This window comes from Centruroides vittatus, unplaced genomic scaffold (genome assembly GCF_030686945.1).
Source record: "Centruroides vittatus isolate TY-2023 unplaced genomic scaffold, ASM3068694v2 contig_2224, whole genome shotgun sequence".
Classification (NCBI taxonomy): Eukaryota; Metazoa; Arthropoda; class Arachnida; order Scorpiones; family Buthidae; genus Centruroides; species Centruroides vittatus.
In genome coordinates this window covers 1,525-21,202 of record NW_027121384.1, presented here as the reverse complement: position 1 = coordinate 21,202, position 19,678 = coordinate 1,525, and the positions used below count along the sequence as shown (strand labels likewise).

General features: G+C 30.4%; 1 protein-coding gene across 1 annotated transcript; it reads right to left on the bottom strand.

Moving 5' to 3' along the window:
- Positions 1 to 8,332: 8,332 nt before the first annotated feature.
- On the bottom strand, positions 8,333 to 19,131 carry LOC136970945 (uncharacterized; the record flags this gene model as incomplete). The annotated part of the gene is made up of 3 exons (XM_067265434.1): positions 19,107 to 19,131; positions 8,679 to 8,828; positions 8,333 to 8,611 (listed from the first exon to the last, which is right to left on the bottom strand). Coding segments are annotated over exons 1-3 (454 nt in total), but the record flags the coding sequence as incomplete, so codon positions are not given.
- Positions 19,132 to 19,678: the final 547 nt, after the last annotated feature.

The following is a 19,678-nucleotide window of genomic DNA, read 5'->3' as shown; positions in this document are numbered from 1 at the left end:
ATTTAGAGATGAAGAATTTTTATGTTTTTTGTGATAATCGTGGTCTGCCAGGCCTCGCTCACTTTGTTGATGGATGGCTAAAATTTTATAGAACAGGAAGGTCATCTTGATATTCAGGATTCTTGATATCAGTTAGGATAAAAGAACGATTTATCATATTTTTTATATAAATCAGTGAGAGGGATAACGTGGAGTGGTGGAGGGGTCGTATTGATTCGGAAAATGGAAGTCGACCAAATCTAATGAATAAACTAATTATATTTATTAAATGGATAAAGTTACAGTATTTTATCTATTTATCTTACTTATCATTCTGAGAAGATAATGAAAGTCTAATGGGAATGGAGTGGTTTCAGATCTAAAATAATACTACCAATAATACTACTAATATCAAATCGGATTGACCTACAAAACATACATAGAATATACCAGTGGCGTGCCGTCATTGGAAGCGGTGGGAAGCGCCGCTTCCCTTGTATTTTCTAAAATATAAATTTTCATATTTTAACGTACTTTGAATTAATTAAAATAATATTTTATTATAACTGCATTATGTATCTTATTAAAAAGTTCTATACTATATGTGAAAAAAACGATAAGATTGCTATTGTATATTCGAATATTAGTGGCGGAATGAAAGCGCTGGAAATGTCGAAACAGGTCAGCTTGCTAAGCAGCAGATTATAGGCATGTGCGCATGAGCTTTACAGAGCACCAACCTCACACGCACGTCACTGGATGCTATAACGCTTCCAATGTTTCTATCCAGGACCGGTTCTGAAGCTGTTAGCTTGCTGCCTGCTAGATATTCGGCCGCCCTCGCCCCATTATGTGAATCATGAGTAGACTAGATTTATAATTTAACCCAACGATAGGAGTTTACTGGCATGTTTTTATGATAGTTCTGTATAGTTGACAAGAGTTTTAAAAAAATCCATTAAAATATTTGCTTTATTTATTCGCGTTTATTCTGTTCTCCCATCTTATATCACTTACGGATTTCAAATGTTAAACCGGTTATATTACGATGTAGTATGTCCCATCTGTAAGGGATGCAGAAAAAACGTGTACAATTCTTGTATAATGTTTAAAAAATTAAACTGTTACTTTGGCAGCATCATTTACAACTAAATTTAATGAATGAGACGCACGAGGTACAAAAAAAGCTCTAGAATTTATTTTCCTTAAATTTACGATTTATGTATCGGTTGTCATAAAAATTTCCTTTCCACTTCTTTCCCAAGACTACAGATATTCAAGTACAAAGTAACTGGTTTCGACTTATTTCTACTTAAGAAGTAGTTAAATAATTAAGCGATTAGGGAATTAGAAACATAAATAAAACCCTGATAAAAGAGCCAAAATTTTACTTAAACAGAAGCTTAACCGAACCAATCTCTTGCCAAGTACAGTGGGGACTGATCTCTTCATAATATTGGATCTAATAAAGACAGAAATTTTTCCAATTCAATGAAAGTGACAGAAAGTTGTAAATTTTGGACATTTCCGTGGACACTCGGTCCTAAAACAAATTAGTTAGAAAACGAACGACGGACAATCTGTTAACTTTAACGTATTTAGATTTTTACAGCTGTGGTGAGAAACGTTTAAAATCTACAACCCTGTCGCGTCCTTTGAGGTATACTAGTGATGCGACAAAAGAGGCATTTGACATTGACCGGTATCGGCACCCTCGGTATTTGGCACGCACATACCTACCTGGACCCTCTCTGATTCCATTCATTAGCCACTCGTAGGGAGCTTATTTCACTAAGTGGATTGTTTTAAGATTTAAAAAGTAAAGAATATTTTGTTATTTTTATGTACGTTTCTTCACAAAGTTATATTTAATTATAAGTTTCTTTAAAAGTATATTCATACAATTGAAGAATTTTTTGTACTAGGTATGTATATTCATCACACATTTTGTTTTACCAATTAAGTTTTTTTTTATAATTTTAATTTTAGCCCTTATATCGTGGCTAGTGATTAAAAAATTTATTTTAAAAAAGTTTTGGCTCGAGACCATATAATGAAAAAGAAAACATTATTAAAAGAGAAAGACCAAATGCCTAAATTAAATATAAATACGTCGACAAAAAAATTTCGACATTTTGACGATAAAATTTATGACGAATGACGATTATTTCGTAAAATTGAAGCAATTTGGAAATCAAAATAGAATAGAATTTAACATTGGTAGACAATATAAAATAAATATTAAAAATTATAACAAGATAATTACGATTAATAGATATATCTAAATTAATAGATGTTATATGTTTTTTCTCAAAGCAAGAATTGGCATTTAGAGGGCATGGGGAAATTTATTGAATCTAATAACAGAGGTAATTACAGTATATTGAATTATATTGAACTTTCTTATTTATTAAGTACGTCAGATAATCTATTAAAAATACATTTAAACAAGTGTACGGTTTTTACTGGCTTATCGAACAAACGAATACGAACGGGCTCTGAATCGCAATTAATTGATTGCCCCTGTAAGTCGGCTTCTTACAGAAACACAGCTTCCCTATCATCAAATGTCCGGCACGCCACTGGAATATACAGTATATAAAGTGCGTACAATATTCTATCAAGCTAAGCAAAGACTGAAATATAACGAAACTAAACTACAGTAGAGCGTCGTAAATCGGAGTCAATTGGGGACTGGGTTGTTCTGATTAGTCATTTGTTCCGATTACCGACTTTGTACGAAAAAATATATTAACTGTCCGATGTTCAAATTTTTCTCCGTTGCGTGTCGCTTCCTGTTGAATTTTCGTCGATTTTAAGCCTAACGAAAATTTTTATAATAATAATCGAGGCTATCGTATCGTTAAAAATTATTTCTGCATTTTGTACAAACAAAATAAATATATCGAAGAATATAAAAAAACATGAAAATTATACTTTAGAAGTAAATCTAGTATCAAAAACGTTCGATTCAGCACGACACAGTCCGACTGAAAAATCGTTCCAATTACCGGCCATTCCGATTACCGGCGTTCCGATTAACGACGCTCTACTGTAACTACTGTCTAATATTTCAGGGTACTATCACCAAATGAGAGAGCTTACATAAATAATACTACTTGGGGACGTCGTTATAACCTTTCTACTTGTTAATGTAGACCTTTTACATTATTAAAATGGAGATACCAAAGAAAAGGAGGGATATATTCGAAGGCCCACCTTGCGTTTGTCCTGTTTTAGAAGGTATTTCTGACCCAGGACTCGCAAGGTGGCTAGTAGTACGACTAAAGTATGCATGACTAAAAGAAAGGATAGAATGTGACTTCCACCTTTTATAAAAAAATGGAGGCAAATTGGATTTGTTCCCGATTCGGTCACTTTTTGTTAAACTTTAGCAAAAACATTCAACATTTTCTGAATCACAGGAAACAAAGGAGAGATGTTGAAAATAGATAAAATTTATCTATTTTTCAACATATCTTTCAATTTGTAAAATTCACTTATTTTTTTACAAAACTTTATAATTCTTTTAAATTTTTAAACTGTTTCCAATCCCCAGGTTCTTACACTTTTCATTATTTTAGTAATAAAAGTAAGTGTTATGTCGCTGCTCAGTACTATATTTCGCAACTCCCGGGTGAAAACCACTGGATTAATTTATAATTCCATTTCTATAATAGCAATTGTATATCAGATATTGACGTTCTAAAATTTATAAATAGTAGATTTAATTACCTTACCTTAATGGCATCTAGTTGTGGTGTTATATCGAGAGATTTCGAGTCTGACAAAGGAAATCGCTGAATAGAAAGCAGTGTAATTTCGTATTTCGTTGCTAGTCTTTGAAGTTCCGTTGTGGCATGAATAGCTTTATAAATAGATTTAATCAATTCATTTATTACCTTAAGAATCATTAATATTTTAATGATTAATTTTTACAATTGATGTAAAAATTAGATTGATTAATAAATACATTAAATGAATACAGATTTGAAATTTTAGTAATTTTAGTAATAAAATTGTTCCCCATATCGACTCGAAAGATTTTTCGATTATAAATGGAGCCAAGAATAAACTGATAAAATTATATAAACATTAGCCATAATTTTATATGATTAATTATTCAAATAATAGTTCATACTGATATGTTCACATTTCTCTTAGACATAAAAGTTCAAATTTTTAATGAAATTGAGACGTGACGAGTTACTTCCATAAAGCATCAATCGTATAAATTCATATTATTTCACATTTTTTTTGTTTTACTTACATACATTCTGATTAATCTATGATTATCGATAATTTAAATTACCAAGTTATTACATTATGATTTTGCAATAGTTAGATTATTATTCAAATAAAATAGTTTAACAGAAAATTACAATTAAAAATTCATTTACAGTTATAATTCAGATATTATTTCTTAATATTTCAAGAATACTTATATGCCTATGAAGACTATCGATCTCGAAGAATATGGACAAAATCAATTATAGAAAAAATGTTTTTAAAATCGAGCGAATATATTATAAAGAGAAACCATGGTCCGTCTGACTTTGCAGTGATTTTAGTAATTGTTATCACTACAGAACTGATCAATAACTTCACACTGGTTGATCAATATCTCTTTACATATGAGTGATGGATTTTACTCTGAGTTTGTTGTAACACTAATATTCAGTAAGAAGTTTCAAGTAAGTATAACCAAAAACTTAAACTGTGAAAGATTTGTATAAATTGGAATAAAGTAAATATATATAACTGATATATAATATATATAATTATATATTATATATATATATATAGTATAGTTAATATAATCGGATGCAAATTAGAAATTTACTTTTATGTTAACATAATGTCACGCATTCATAAATATAAATTCGAAATTCATTGATCGTGTCCAGTGGCATTTATGTTATTCTTATTAGTATTTGAATATCTCATATGCGATTTATATTTTTACGTAAAAGTCTTCATTATTTCGTTTATTAACATTGTTGTTTTCTATTGTGAATCTCGTATATATTTTCTAACAAAAATTACTTGTGAGCAAAGTTACTATTCTGAAACATCAATGATGTTTATTAACCATACAGTGTATATTTAAATATGTATTTTCCGAGATTATCCATGGAATTTATTTCAGATATAAAATATTTGTTTCGTCAATATAGAAATAAATGTTTATTTTTATATTTAGCTAAATTTTTAGATTTGCCAAATAAAATAAACAAAAACGCATCTGTTTAGCTAGGTAACATTTTTGTTTGACTGTATCTGATTAACAACGAATTCATCAATGTTTTTTTGATATTTTTGCACAATTCACACGTAGTTTTTCTTTATCAGATGAATATTATAACATTATAATAAATAACTGCAAAAAATTACATTAAATTCACGTAATAGAAATTAATTTATTCAAGACTATTTTTAGGCACGATTGATTTATCAATGTTTCTAAATTAATGCTCTAAAGAACATTTGTACTGTAATTCTCAAACCTGGCGCTAAATTATTAGAGTTTTTTAGGGGTCTGCAAATTCTGTCAACTAATTGGCAAAATTACGTCATCAAAAACATTTCACCAATGAGTTGCTTAACTTTCCCGACAACATTTAAAACTGTATGTGTAGCGTCATTTGTTATGATATTTTATTTTAAAACTTTTTATATCTTTAGTTATTATAATTATTATGGCAAAAAGCTTTGACGATAGGGGTGGGTTTTATAAAAAAGTGTAAATGCTAAAACGAGTAAAATCATCATTAAGTCCAACTACTCGAGATATGACACACGATCCCCATTTATCACCCCACTCCCGACTTTTAACCACTAAAATGTAATAGAATCAATATCCTAATACACAAACCTCGGGCAAAATTTCACAAATTTTTTTTATTAAAGTCACAGATGTTATTAAGCTTCAAAGTAGGTGAACGAAATCGCCCCCACATACACACCCAAACATCTACACATATTAACATACATTCCTGACGTTTCAAAGTGTTCTCAGTTCAAAAATGTAAAAATCTTGGGGGTCATGTTTTTGACCAATCATCATACTTTCTTTCTGTTATATATAACAGCCGAGAAGAGTATAAACTTACGGGCTAAAGTCTGAAAGCAACGACCCCCACACCTAATTTTAGGAAAGTTAGTGCAATTTATTACTTTCTTGTCCTACCAGTTTTCATTAAAGTAAACCTGTCGAAAAGCACAAAATACTTAAAAATACAGTGGATCCTGGTTAACTCGGATCGGTCGAGAAAACAAAATTCCGACTTAAAAGTAAAAAGGTCCGAAGTTAGGCTAAAAATCAATATTTTCTGCATCGGTTTATAAGTGACCCATAATAAACTATTCACACAATATTTCTCTGGGTCTTACTACGTAGAATCGTCGTGTCAATGTAAATCTCTGGGTGTTGTCCTTAAGCATACGGTTAAATAAGCTACAGAAAAATGCTTTTCCGAAACTTGATCCGTTCACTCCTAAGTGTGTTTAAATTTTTATATAAAATCGGACTAGAATTTTTTAAAATCAATTTTCAAAAATCCATTTATTTTATTACGTCGTGCTAGTCGGAGAAATCCATCAGCAATCAGATAAAGCAAAGAAAAAAAAATGTTCGGAAAAATAGCCCATTCGAATGACAGTTACAGTATCTAGGCCACACACGCTGCTTGAAAGCCTCCACCTGCCCACCATCCTGTAACACAGCAGTCGGGTAACCGGGGTAAATTACCCCAAATGGGGTAAAAATAAAATTATTGGGGGTAATAAGGAGTTTCTCCAAAACCTAAAGAGTAAAAGTTTTCAATGAAATTATTGTGTTCCAAAATGATAATTTTATTTGATTTGTCTATTATTTATTATTTTCATGATTTATTTTCAGTGTAAAATGATTCAATAAATAGTGTTTAATTTAAATTTGTATCGATTTTCTCCTTTTCAAAATGAGGAGAGGTAATGTCGACTTACACAAATATATTTTGGGGTAATGGCTAAAAAAGTTCCCCACCCCTGCTGTAACACGATGTTTAATTAATTTCAGTCGTGCATGGTTTCCGCGCTTTATAGATTCTGATTAGTTTATTATAGAGGTAAACGTTCATATTTTTATTTAAAAGAAAATTAAAACTAAATTTCGGAAAGTTTATAAAAATATTATACGTAAACCTCATTCGAGTTAAATAGATCGACGAATTGAGTTAACCATTTTCATTTAACGTCCTATGCTGAATGATTGAAAAAAAAACGACTTTGAGTTATCCAGGTTCGAGTTAACAGTATAAAAACTTAAATTTTGAATAAATACGAATTTATCGGAAAACTCACTGCGTACTAAGTATTTAATGTATATATATATAGTATGTAAATATACCCTTACGAAGTGATACAAAATAGAAGAAAATTAAGTAGTGATTATTTTTCAAAAAATGTCATTAATTACAAAAATAAAGTCTGCACTTTTGTAATTATTGATTTAAGAAAATTTACAGATTCTATTCAACATCTTAAACCAGAAAAAATTCTAATAATTTATAAACAATATCAATTTATTTAAAAGTGGATAAATCTAATCATTATTACTGTGTTTTTTTATGTTAAATATTTCCCTAGAACAGAAAAATAAGTTTTTGACGGTTGAAAAAACGATTTTTAATTTTACAATCTTGATATTAACAAAAATATACAAATATACAAATTCAGGGTTTTATTAATACTACGAAAAACTGAATGTTCTAAACTTAGTTTTTAACGTTTCGAAAGTCTGAAGAAACAACGAGCAAAATGCAAAAAATTATTAATTTAATTTAAATACTCAATTGCTCTTTATTAAATTGTCGTGTTTTTCCATCAGCAAATGTATAATTTTATAGCCCTATTATAACCTATATTAAATTTTTTAATGCGAAAAGATTAATTTGAGAAATTAAAAAAATTCAAAAAGATGGTAAGTTTTTAATTGAAAGCGAAGAAACTTCTATTCATTCTTATCTAAGACAATTTATAAATTTATTTAAAATATTTATAAAATTAATGAATTTCTTCGTTTATAGGCCTATATATATAATGTATGATTTGTGCCTAAGTATACAAATATTACAGGTTTGTTTTATTCTAAAACATATAAAGTATTACTTATTTATACGGTGTAATGCATTATAAACTATTTTAACAATAAAATATAACTATTAATTTTAATTCCAAAACTATATATAAGTACAAAATTAATTAAATTTATTACATACAGATGATAAATTAGTTAATAATTAATTTTGTATAGAGAATAATCAATAAAGTTTACGGCATTATTAAGCACAAAACAACAATAAAAACTCGCCTGCTTCATTATCTTCCGTTAAAATGGCAAAAGCATCCCATCCATAATATTTCAAGATATGTATTAAAGCGTGATTCTGAAAGGTATCCGGCGGCGACATTTTCAAAAGCGTAGACGACGATTGGTTCAAAATCGGTATTAAAGATAACATCGGGTCTGAGGCCAAGATACTAATCTGCGGTATTCCTAATTGGCCACACACAATTTGAGCACTTTTAGAATTTAAAGACGTTAGAGGTCCAACTATCGATATCACTCGCTGATCTACTAAATTGCACGCTGAAAAATTATATCGGTATTTAATTTTATTAATAAAGTAATTTTAATATAACTTGTATAAATTTACCGGCTCTAATAACTTCGAATTGGGTAGAAACATTCTCTGTAATCGGAATCAGTTTCGTATTAGGTAATAAATTCGAATCCGAATTTATATTGTTTATAGCTAACCGAAATGTTTCTTCTAATACAGGAAGAGAAGACGGAAAAATAGCACCTGAAAGGTAAATATACATTATAAATGTTTACAGGATAAATCGAAATTAGTAGATTGCTATTATAATATTTTCTATTACATTATCTAAGTCATTAATTACATTATTTTACTTATTCTTGCATAAACGAAGACCGTTGTAATTTATATTACAGCAACCAGGTGTTTGAAAACAATTTATTACACTTTGGTATTTATAATGAATCTATCATATAAAATTTACAGTTATTACAAAAAATATTACAAATTAACCAAAATGCATTTCGGAACATGGTTTTCCTCTTCAGTTAGTTTATTATTATTATACATAAAACCAATACATTTTGAAAAAATTACAGCAGAACGTACTAATATTCATTTTATCTTATTACGTTTTAAAACTACATTCCTTTTTTTATTTGTTCTTTTAGTAATCATACAATTAAGATTTGTTTATTGTTTTGTATTTTAAATTTATTGGTGAAAATCATAATGTCAAGTATCAAAAATGGACTAAACAAGCCTTCATTGTATGACTACTAAAAACAAGAATGCACTAGATGTTTTAAAACGGATTAATTTTATGTTATTATGCATTGCTGTAGCTTTTACAAAATTTATTGGTTTATGTATAATAATAATGCGAGAATCAGGGCTAGTGCAGGTTATTTGATGAAAAAGTACCCTATTTAATTTGATAAAGTTATTTCGCCAATCTATAACGGCAAAGATGTCATAGATATCGTTCAGGAACTTGAGAACTTTTTCCAACGGATTGTACTTCCTCCGCGAGTGATACAGCTTTCGAATGACTACTGAATGACAGAAATAAAATAACAAAATTGCGCAGGAGAGCAACCGACTTTTTCACCAAAAATGGGCATTGGAATGCAAGGGGAGGGCCCCAAATAGAAGGCTAAAGAACAGATATCCACACGCAGAGTTCTCCAGTCAGCCTCCTTCCCCGTGTATTCATTCTAGCTGTGCACCACCCTGATCCCTTTGACTTTCAACCATTCGCCTGACCTTAGCCGCCTTAAACAACCGAACATTTGTTTACGAAATGTATTCTCCAAAATTCCAGACCAACTCTAATCAGCGGAGGACACTCTTTTCCTTCCGAAAATGACCAAGCCGATTACAACGATCCAGGTATTTACTGACACGCCTAGAAATTTGTCTCTAGCCTACGCGATTATAAACTAGACTCTTCCATTTATGTTTCACTCTTGTAAAGTCGTTTCGTTAGATAAATTGTTGTTAATTATTGTTAAATGCGTAGTAGAGTGAGTTATTTCCGGATCTCTCTGTCCAACTTTCCCTCCTGCATCTGTCCATATTCATCCCAATACGTAGTCGCTCACGCGCGTTTCACAATCGAACGGCGAAGGTTCTGTTGTTCGCCAGAAAAACACAGGGGGTGTCAGAATAATTATGAAGAGACGTTTCTCAGATTTCACAATAATAAAATAACTGAAGGAGGTTTTTTTGGTTAATTTGTAATATTTTTGTAATAACTGTAAATTTTATATGGCGGAGTCTTTATAAATACCAAAATGTCATGCTAGTGATGTGGCGCTACAATATTTGGCTATGTCTTGGATAACTTTAAAATTATGTTTTTGTTAAATTTTTGCGTGTTTTAGCTGGCAACATGGCTCGACCATTAAAAGGAGGCCAGTATTTAAACCATGCTTAATTTTTTATTTTGTCTTTATTTTGTGGAAAATAAAGAAACCATTTTTAGCGATACAATAGCGACGATTATTATTTTATAAAAATTTTGTTAGGCTTAACATCGATGAAAATTCAACGCGAAGTAAGTTAATAGCGATATACTAATAGGCCTATACAAATTACATGGGATATACTAATATACTAATAATGTATTTTTTCATACTTTTCGGTTATCCGTTTTTTCAGTTATACGACCAACCCCAGTCCCCAATTGAGTCGGATAACGATGCTCTACTGTAATAATATAACTGAAGGAGGAAACCATGTTCCGAAATGCATTTTGGTTAATTTGTAATATTTTTGTAATAACTGTAAATTTTATATGGCGGAGTCTTTATAAATACCAAAATGTAATACATTGTTTTCGAATACTTGATTGCTGTGTGTGATCAACTCTAAAATATAAATTACAACGGTCTTCGTTTACGTAAGAATAAGTTAAATAATATTAATATAAGAGTAAGAAGCAGAGTTATCAATATTAACATTCATTGGATGTTTTGTTATTAAAACAACTAAAGTTAATACATTCGAGTATATCAAAAACATAAAAATAAACTTATCTTTCATGATCTTACCAATAGCAACTTCATTTGGTATATTATCAACAGCAGTACAGAATGAGACTAGTAGTAAGAATCCAGACCTTCTCATATTTAATTAATTTCACATCTAATTTATAAGCACGTCTACGTTCTATTTCATTTAATGCTATAAAACTTGACCAGAAATCGTGCCTGGTAACCTAGTGCTGAACATCGATTTATTGTTTACTTGCTGACAATTTATTTTCGTTAGTCTTGAAAATTTTATTTTTATAAATCAATCTTGTTTATTGTCAAGCTTTTCACGATAATTTCGCTCTCGATAATAATGTACAGTACACAGTCATACAAAAAGATTTCATATCTTTTTTTAGTTTTCTGCTTGCATCACTTACGAATACACGCTAGTATTGAGATTATAAGATCTTTCCGAGTTTATATTAATATCGAGTAATTTTTAAGTTACATTTTGTAAAAAATTTGCGATTAATTTATCAAATCACATAATGAAGTTTAATATTGCACGTTATTATAAATTTGTAATTTAAAATCGTTAAGTAAATAAATTAAGATGACAAGAATTAAACAACTCGAAAATCGATCACTTTTATATTTGAAATTATGTATACTTCTGGTTTATCAATAAATTTTTTATACTCTAAATTATTTACTTTATTTAGTTTATTCAATTATAAAACTTTTATCACGCAATGCTTTTTTTTCATTAAACTAAAAGTCATGAGTTTTTTTCTTTTATAAACATTTTAATCATAATAATTTATTAAAATAGTGTATTCCTTTGTTAGCATGAAAACTTTTTATAAATTTTATGTTAGAAAAGTTATCATTTTTTAAAATTTGTACATTATTTAATTGAACAGAAAAAAACTTGGTAAATCAATAAACCTCTTTTAGTTATTTTTAAATATTTTGAATAATCGTAAAATCGGGAACTCCTAGATTCGCGATTTCTGCGTTGTGTGGCGGGTGTTAGACCCAGTTGAAGAAACTAATTTTATTGTGAATCTTCAGGTGGATGGGGTGCAGGATAGACTAAGTCCTCGCCCCTCGACTATCGCTCGATTCCATCACAGTTCTTACTTTTAAATCGTCCTCGGCGACGGACGATTTAAAAGTAGGAACTGTGCCGCGTTAAAAGTATAGCCTGGTACTCATATGCGGCAACGGACCACGGAAACCGTAGACGGAACGGCAAAAATGACGTCACTTTTGCCATCGAAGCGGACGGAATGCGAAGTTGAAAATTTTCAACTTTTGCCGTCGTGGAAGGGGAATGGCGACAAGTAATATAAAAAGATATTTTTTAAAGTAAATTCCTACTTAGGTCAACAAAGAAAAATTTCTTTTTATTAAATAATTACAATTAATATAAATATGTATATACATAAATATCTTATATAAGAGAAATTTTTGTCCGTCTCCTGACGTTGTTGGTCCGAAAAGTGAATGAGTAGTTCAAAGTTCGCTTTTTTCTCCTCGCGTCCTCTATCGGTCCGAATCGGCATATTGCTGACGGGCGTCACAGTTTAAATTTAATTAATTAATGAATTAATATTTGAAAAAAACTGTATTAACATCAAGTGTCATCCACTACAAGTTTTAAAAAAATTTATTTGAACTTGAGTGGATGAATAAAAAGTATTTTATTAACGATTGAAAATTTAATGAACGAACAAGATATAGGGAGAGTGTGAACAAATAGTAGGAATTTAAAAATTAGACCAATAGGAAGGCCGTTTAGTAATGTCATAAAGATCACGTGGGACGATAGCATTCGAACTATGGCGGTGAGCAAGTTAAAAAGCTTTATTTGTACACTAATACGCAAATATATTTCATTTATACGCTATATTACTATCCGATTTAAATATTAATGTCAAATAGACGTAACTTACTGCGTAAAGTATTGGGAATAGCGTAATCGAAATTCGGTGACAAAAGCTAACTTTCGACGATTTAGAATATTTTTCCTATCCAAATTATTCGTTTTTGAGGGTTCATTTGCGATAAGATCGAAGGCAAACTTAAAAAGTTTAATTGATATAACAAAGCAATCGCGGCAGAAGCTATTTTCGACTACTGGCACGTGGCCTAACTACTGTAGTACCATGTTTATATTTACGGCTGGCAGATGGCGCGTTTCAATTGTAGAGTAATTTCCGCATGTGAGTACAGGCGACACGGAAAGACGACGGAACGGCAACCGTTTCCGTATGTGAGTACCAAGCTTATGACTGTATGACGGTGTACTGTACATTATCATCAAGAACGAAATTATCGTGTAAAGATTAACAATAAAGACAAGATTGATTTATATCAATAAAAATAAAATTTTCAAGACTAACGAAAATAAATTGTCAGCAGCTAAACAATAAATCGATGTTCAGCACTCGTTACTATGCACGATTTCTGTGCTAGCTTTATATATACCATTAAATAGAATAGAACGTAGACGTGCTTATAATTAGATGTGAAATTAATTAAATATGAGAATATTCGGATTGTTACTACTTGTCTTATTCTGCTCTGCTGTTGGTAATATACCAAATTTATCTGTAAGAATTTTCTTTTTTATTATTTTAATTTTATACAGTTTAAAATAAATTTACTGGTTAACAAACATATTTTAAAGTCTTGGCAAGATTGTTTTTTCGTAGGGAAACGTATGAATTATTCTGCAAATATAGATATTTTCCATTTATATGATATTTATTTATTTATTTTGCATAATTAATATGTTTAATAATTTTACTATTACATATGACATAGGGGAAGGATGAGGACATTAATGTTTGAAGAGTCATAAGATGGCAACCACTTTAATGAGAACAATTTTTTTTTTTTATTCTCAGCAACTACAACATTTGGTAATGTATAATGCAAAATTTAATTTTTGAAAAACGTTTTTAAAAACAAGAAAATTTAATATTTTAAAATTATATGTAAATGCACCATCTTGCCCCACCCACGGGGTAAGATGGGGATATTATTTTTATATACAAGAAGAACAAAATAAAATGGTTAAACTGTCGTTTTCTTTAATATTGGCAGAAGAACCAGTGTGACCCGTTTATCACAACGGCTACATTTATTATTATTTTCCGAATAAATAAATATAAAAGTTTGAACTTACTCGTATTTACTTTACCAGACGATACTGTCACTTCGCGCATGCTCAGTTTCGCTATTTTGTAAGCAGACGATATTTTTTTTTGTGGAAAAAATTTTTATTTCGATCGTTATCTCACATTTTATTTCTTGTTAAGATAGTATTTAAATTAAAAAAATGTTTTCATAAATAAAGATCATTTTTAAAATTATTATTTTATATATTCGAAAAGGTGATATAGAATTATCAATGACAACGAATTTAAAACTAGTTCACTGCCCTATATTGCAGTGCCTCTAGCCAGCAGCAGAATTTCGTGTCCAATCTTGCCCCAACGTGCACTTTTCATACTGACTGCAAACACGGGTCAACTTTATTTCAAAACTAAACAATTTCGGTCTTAAAGGTTACTTCGAATACCATAATACTTCATCTAAAAGGTAATGTAAAAGTTCACAATAATACTTCTTCCGTAGAAACTTTGTAGCGGGCGTAAAATTAGATGGAGTATTGCCGAAACGTGGAAAACTGTCTTACTTCCAAACAAAGAGAGCGATTCGGACGTTCTCTCGTCCCGTCATCCCTTTTCAGGTTGACGTTTAGTTCCCCAAATAACAGCTAGATGAAAGCGCGTTAACCACAAATAAACGGACGTCCCCGTCTTATCCCATAGCCCCATCTTGCACCACATTCCCCCACATTTATAACCATAAAACAATATCTTTAATATATTTTCTGTATATTTATTATGATTCATAAAATTGAATGATTGCACTTATCTATTCTCAACATTAGCGTGTCTTTTGGGAGTAGTATAATTAAAACTGAACTTAAATATGAAGAAAATAGCATCGAAGAAAAGATCCTTGAAGATTTCTCCGTATTTTAATTTTGATGTTTTTTCTTTCATATTCTTTGTAAACAACATGGTCAATTCTAATAATATTTTTTCCACTAAAATGTTTTAAACAGATGATAGGAGTTTACAGTTTATATTAAAATCTGTTAGAATATTTTTTAACATTGACTTTTCACAGGTTAAGATTAGATGATGAGTATGTTGGAGATGGTTTTTCAGAATTTTAATTACATCAGCAACCTGCTACGCTGTGCAAACCGTAGACAATAGTGCAGTGACATTATTTTGGAAAAAAATAAATGAATAAATGCAAGTGTTTTTACTTGTATAACCATTCTGAAAAGTTCAACGACAAGCATTAATTATGATATAAAATATTAAATTTCTGATATAAAAATTTTATTAAATAATAGGCTTACAAAAGAAAACAAGAACGTGGAAACAGTTACAGATGGGCTAGAAAGTAAAGGACTGGCGGGAAGACCGCATAAAGGCTTGCTAACCTTAAGTAGAAAAGAAAAAAAATTAGCATTTAGGATCATTTTTTAAAATATATAATTTTAAATATTCTGAATAAAAATACACTTATTACAAATGAATGTCATAATGTGATAACTCAATTAACTTCATATTAAATAAAAAAAAATCATTATTGTTAATTCTGAATATAATAAACTTAACTTTGATATTAGTTGATACTTTGTCATTCTGTGGCAAATACCATTCTACATACCATATTGTATTTAATTAACAACGTAAAAACGAAATCCAAAGTAAATGAGATTGTAATTTCTATTTCTTTTATTTACAAATTTAAAAAACTATTAAAAATTAGCACAGACTAATCATGCAATTGGACGAAACTACCAACCAACCAATAACAGTGAACTCATGCCTTCGCCAAGTACGATTTATAGATAATTTTTATTCGATTTGAATTTAATTAATTAATTAATGTGGATTAAGAACTGTCTTTTCCCGGGCAAGCAAATAACAAAAGTTTTTATTTTATTTTAATTCAGAAATTAATTATAATGGCCTTTCAGGTCTCAGTATTGGGTGATTCTTTCATAACTTCCAAAGTTTTGATGTAATTGCATAACTAAATTGATAACAAAATAATAAATATAACTAAATTGTAAATTCTGTATTGTACAGGTATTATTAGAAATTCAATTTATATTTATGCAATTTAATTTTACAAAATTACTAAATTAAATAAGATAATATAAATCTATATTAGACTATACAGGGTGGGCCAGCGAAAACGAAACGGCAGAGTGTTGTGTTCGTCCAAGCAAAGCGCTCGGACAGGTCGATTTTACTCTCGAGGGGACATCTTTTGCAATAAAGTTTTTGCGATTCTGAATATTAACTAAACAAACATTTTTTTTTCGAAATAAATGTTTGTTTAGTTAATACAAAATAAATGAGTTCTTAAAATTTTTTGTTGTCTGTTGTATTCAGAATCGCAAAAACTTTATTGCAAAAGATGTCCCCTCGAGCAAAAGATCGACCTGTCCGAGCGCTTTGCTTGGACGAACACGAACACTCTGCCGTTTCGTTTTCGCTGGCCCACCCTGTATAAATCCTAGTGCAGAGAATTTTAAGTAAGTTTTATATTTTAATATTAAGTAGATTTTTGCAAAGCAGGAATAAATCTATATATATTTATATTATAAATTAATTAATAAATATAGACGAAATTTTATTATATTAGAGAGGTTGCGGCCGAAGTTCAAACGTTAAACTTGTACTGCAAGCAGAAGTACACGTTTGACGTTTGAACTCCAAGTGAAATACGTTGCGGCACACGTTCACGAACAATATCCATGAGTCAGTGCGAGATGTTTACGCGCGCACTGACTCATGGGATATTGTTAAAAAATGGCGGATACGTTTAACGACGAGGAATGTTACCAGCGAATGTAAATAAACAAATTAAACTATTTAAAAGTATATATAGGATATTTAATAACACTAAATAATTATTTTTAATTAGCGTCGTGTCTCCTACCGTTCGACAGGACTACTTCATACTTTTGTCGAGGGAAGTAGTGGCTTGCGTAAATTCGAAAGCAGCTCGGGAAATTATTTTTAGAAAATTTACAAACATATTACGCTGTTGATGGTAGAAGATGCTGTGTAAGAACAAACCTACACCTACAATTATGATAAGCTATTATGAAGACAAATATGTGTAAATTTTATAGGCACTTCAAATCATCTTGCAAAAAAAAAAAAAAAAAAAAATGAATAATTAAATAATTTCTGGATTAAAATCGTCTGTTTCTTTGCAATATTATTCGTAAATGGTTAAATAATCATTATTTTAATAAAATGCGTCATAATTTTAACCCCGAACACAGAAAAATGAAGAAGTTTAAGCCGATCGTCTACTCGCCATTCTAGACGTAGCAAACGCCATTATTGACCGTATAGAATTGCCAGATGGCGGCGCTCGTCCGTTCGCTGTTCACGGTTTTGGGTTGAAAACGACGGCCGCAACCTCTCTATTGTCAGTTTGCTTTCTCCACGGTATACATTTTTAATATATACATGAGAAATTTATCAAGCACATTACATTTAAGGTGATAAAAGTTTAAGGAAAGAAATTTTTCATTTTTCAAAAAATTGAACGGTTGTACAATTTCAAAATATATTTACTTACCTTTTTAATAAAAGAAAAATTATCTTTTTATACAGTAATAACGATTTATCCTCTCATTTTTATGTATTTACACAGAGTGAGGCAAAAGTCTGGAAACATCATTTTTATCTAGAGCAATGTTGACAAAATTGACTTCTCGTATCAAGACATTAATCGGGTGAGACTTTTTTGTGGTGCCATTTTGAATGCAGCTCATAATTTTTTAATGAGAGGGGTTTTGACATGTCAATTAAGTTTAGAATTCACCCAGAAACGCAATGGAAGAATCAGTTTTGTTTCAAGTGTATTCGTTTAGGAGTTATTCACATACAAAGTGGTAATCAGACTTGGTAGCTTAATTACTTGGTAAAGTTTATTTCTTTATTTTTATTTATTGAAAAACTAGCAGATAAGCCCAGCGTTGTCCGGGCAAAACATAACAACAAACGTTACGATTATTAGATTATTTCGTACTTCTAATCCTTTTATCACATTATATTATAGTATTTTATTTATATAACTAAAAAGGTTATCTTACGTAAGAGTTCATCGCACCAAGTGATCAATTTAAAAATTCTTTAAATTGTGTACAGTCGAGAAATAAAGAACGTTAAAAATGTGTTAGAATCGGTCACTCGGTGTGATTCCGCTCTCCCATCTTATATTACTTACGGATTTCAATGTTAAACCGGTGATATTACGATTTAGTATGTCCCATCTATAAGGAAATGTAGAAAAAACGTGTACAAATCTTGTGCAATGTTAAAAATTAACTATTACTTTGGCAGCATCACTTACAACTAAATTCAATGAAAGATGCATAAAGTAATTTATTTTCCTTAAATTTACGATTTATGTATCCGTTGTCATAAAAATTTGTCTTTCCACTTTTTCTCAAGACTACAAATATTCAAGTACAAAGTAACCGGTTTCAACTTATTTCTACTTAAGAAGTAGTTAAATAATTAAGAGATTAGGGAATTGTGGACATCAATAAAACCCTAACGAAAGAGCTGGAATTTTACTTAAACAAAAGCTTAACCGAACCAATCTCTAGCCGAGTACAGTGGAGACTGATTTCTTCGTAATATTAGATAATAAAGACGGAAATTTTTTCAGTTCAATGAGAGTGATCGAAAAGTTGTAAATTTTGGAAATTTCCGTGGACCTGGCCCTAAAACGAATTAGTTAGAAAACAAATGACGGACAATCTACTTAGTATTAAGTTTAACATATTTAGATTTTTATAGCTATGGCGAGAAACGTTTAAAATGTGCAACAACCTTGTCACGTCCTTTGAGGTATACGAGTGATGCGACAAAACAGGCATTTGACATTGATTGCACCCTCGGGATTTGGCAGCCGGCAGGCATGCACCTACCTGGACCGTCTCTGATTCCATCCATTAGTCACTCGTAGGGAGCTATTTGACTGATTGGATTGTTTTAAAGATTTAAAAAGTAAAGAAGATTTTATGCTATATTTATGTACGTTTCTTTGCAAAGCTATATTTAATTATAATTTTCTTTAAAAGTATATTCATACAGTTGAAGAATATTCTGTACCAGGTACGAGTATGTACTGTACATCCACCACACATTTTATTTCACCAAGTAAGCTTTTATTATTTTATTTATAATTTTAGCCCTTATATCGTGGTTAGCGATTCAGAATGTAATTGTGATATTAAAAATACATTTAGATAAGTCTACGGTTGTTTACTGGCTTATCGAACAAACAATACGAATGGAACCAAGATCATCACTGACGCGCAATTAACTGATTGCCCCGGAAGTCGGCTTCTCACAGAAACACAGCTTCCCTGTCATCAAATGTCACGGCACGCCACTGCTGTCTAATATTAATATTTGAAAAGTGATTCGTGTTAGACAGGTTGTGATGACTTGTACGTGATCGAAGTTGCTAACCTTAACGTCGGAAAGACTTCGATAT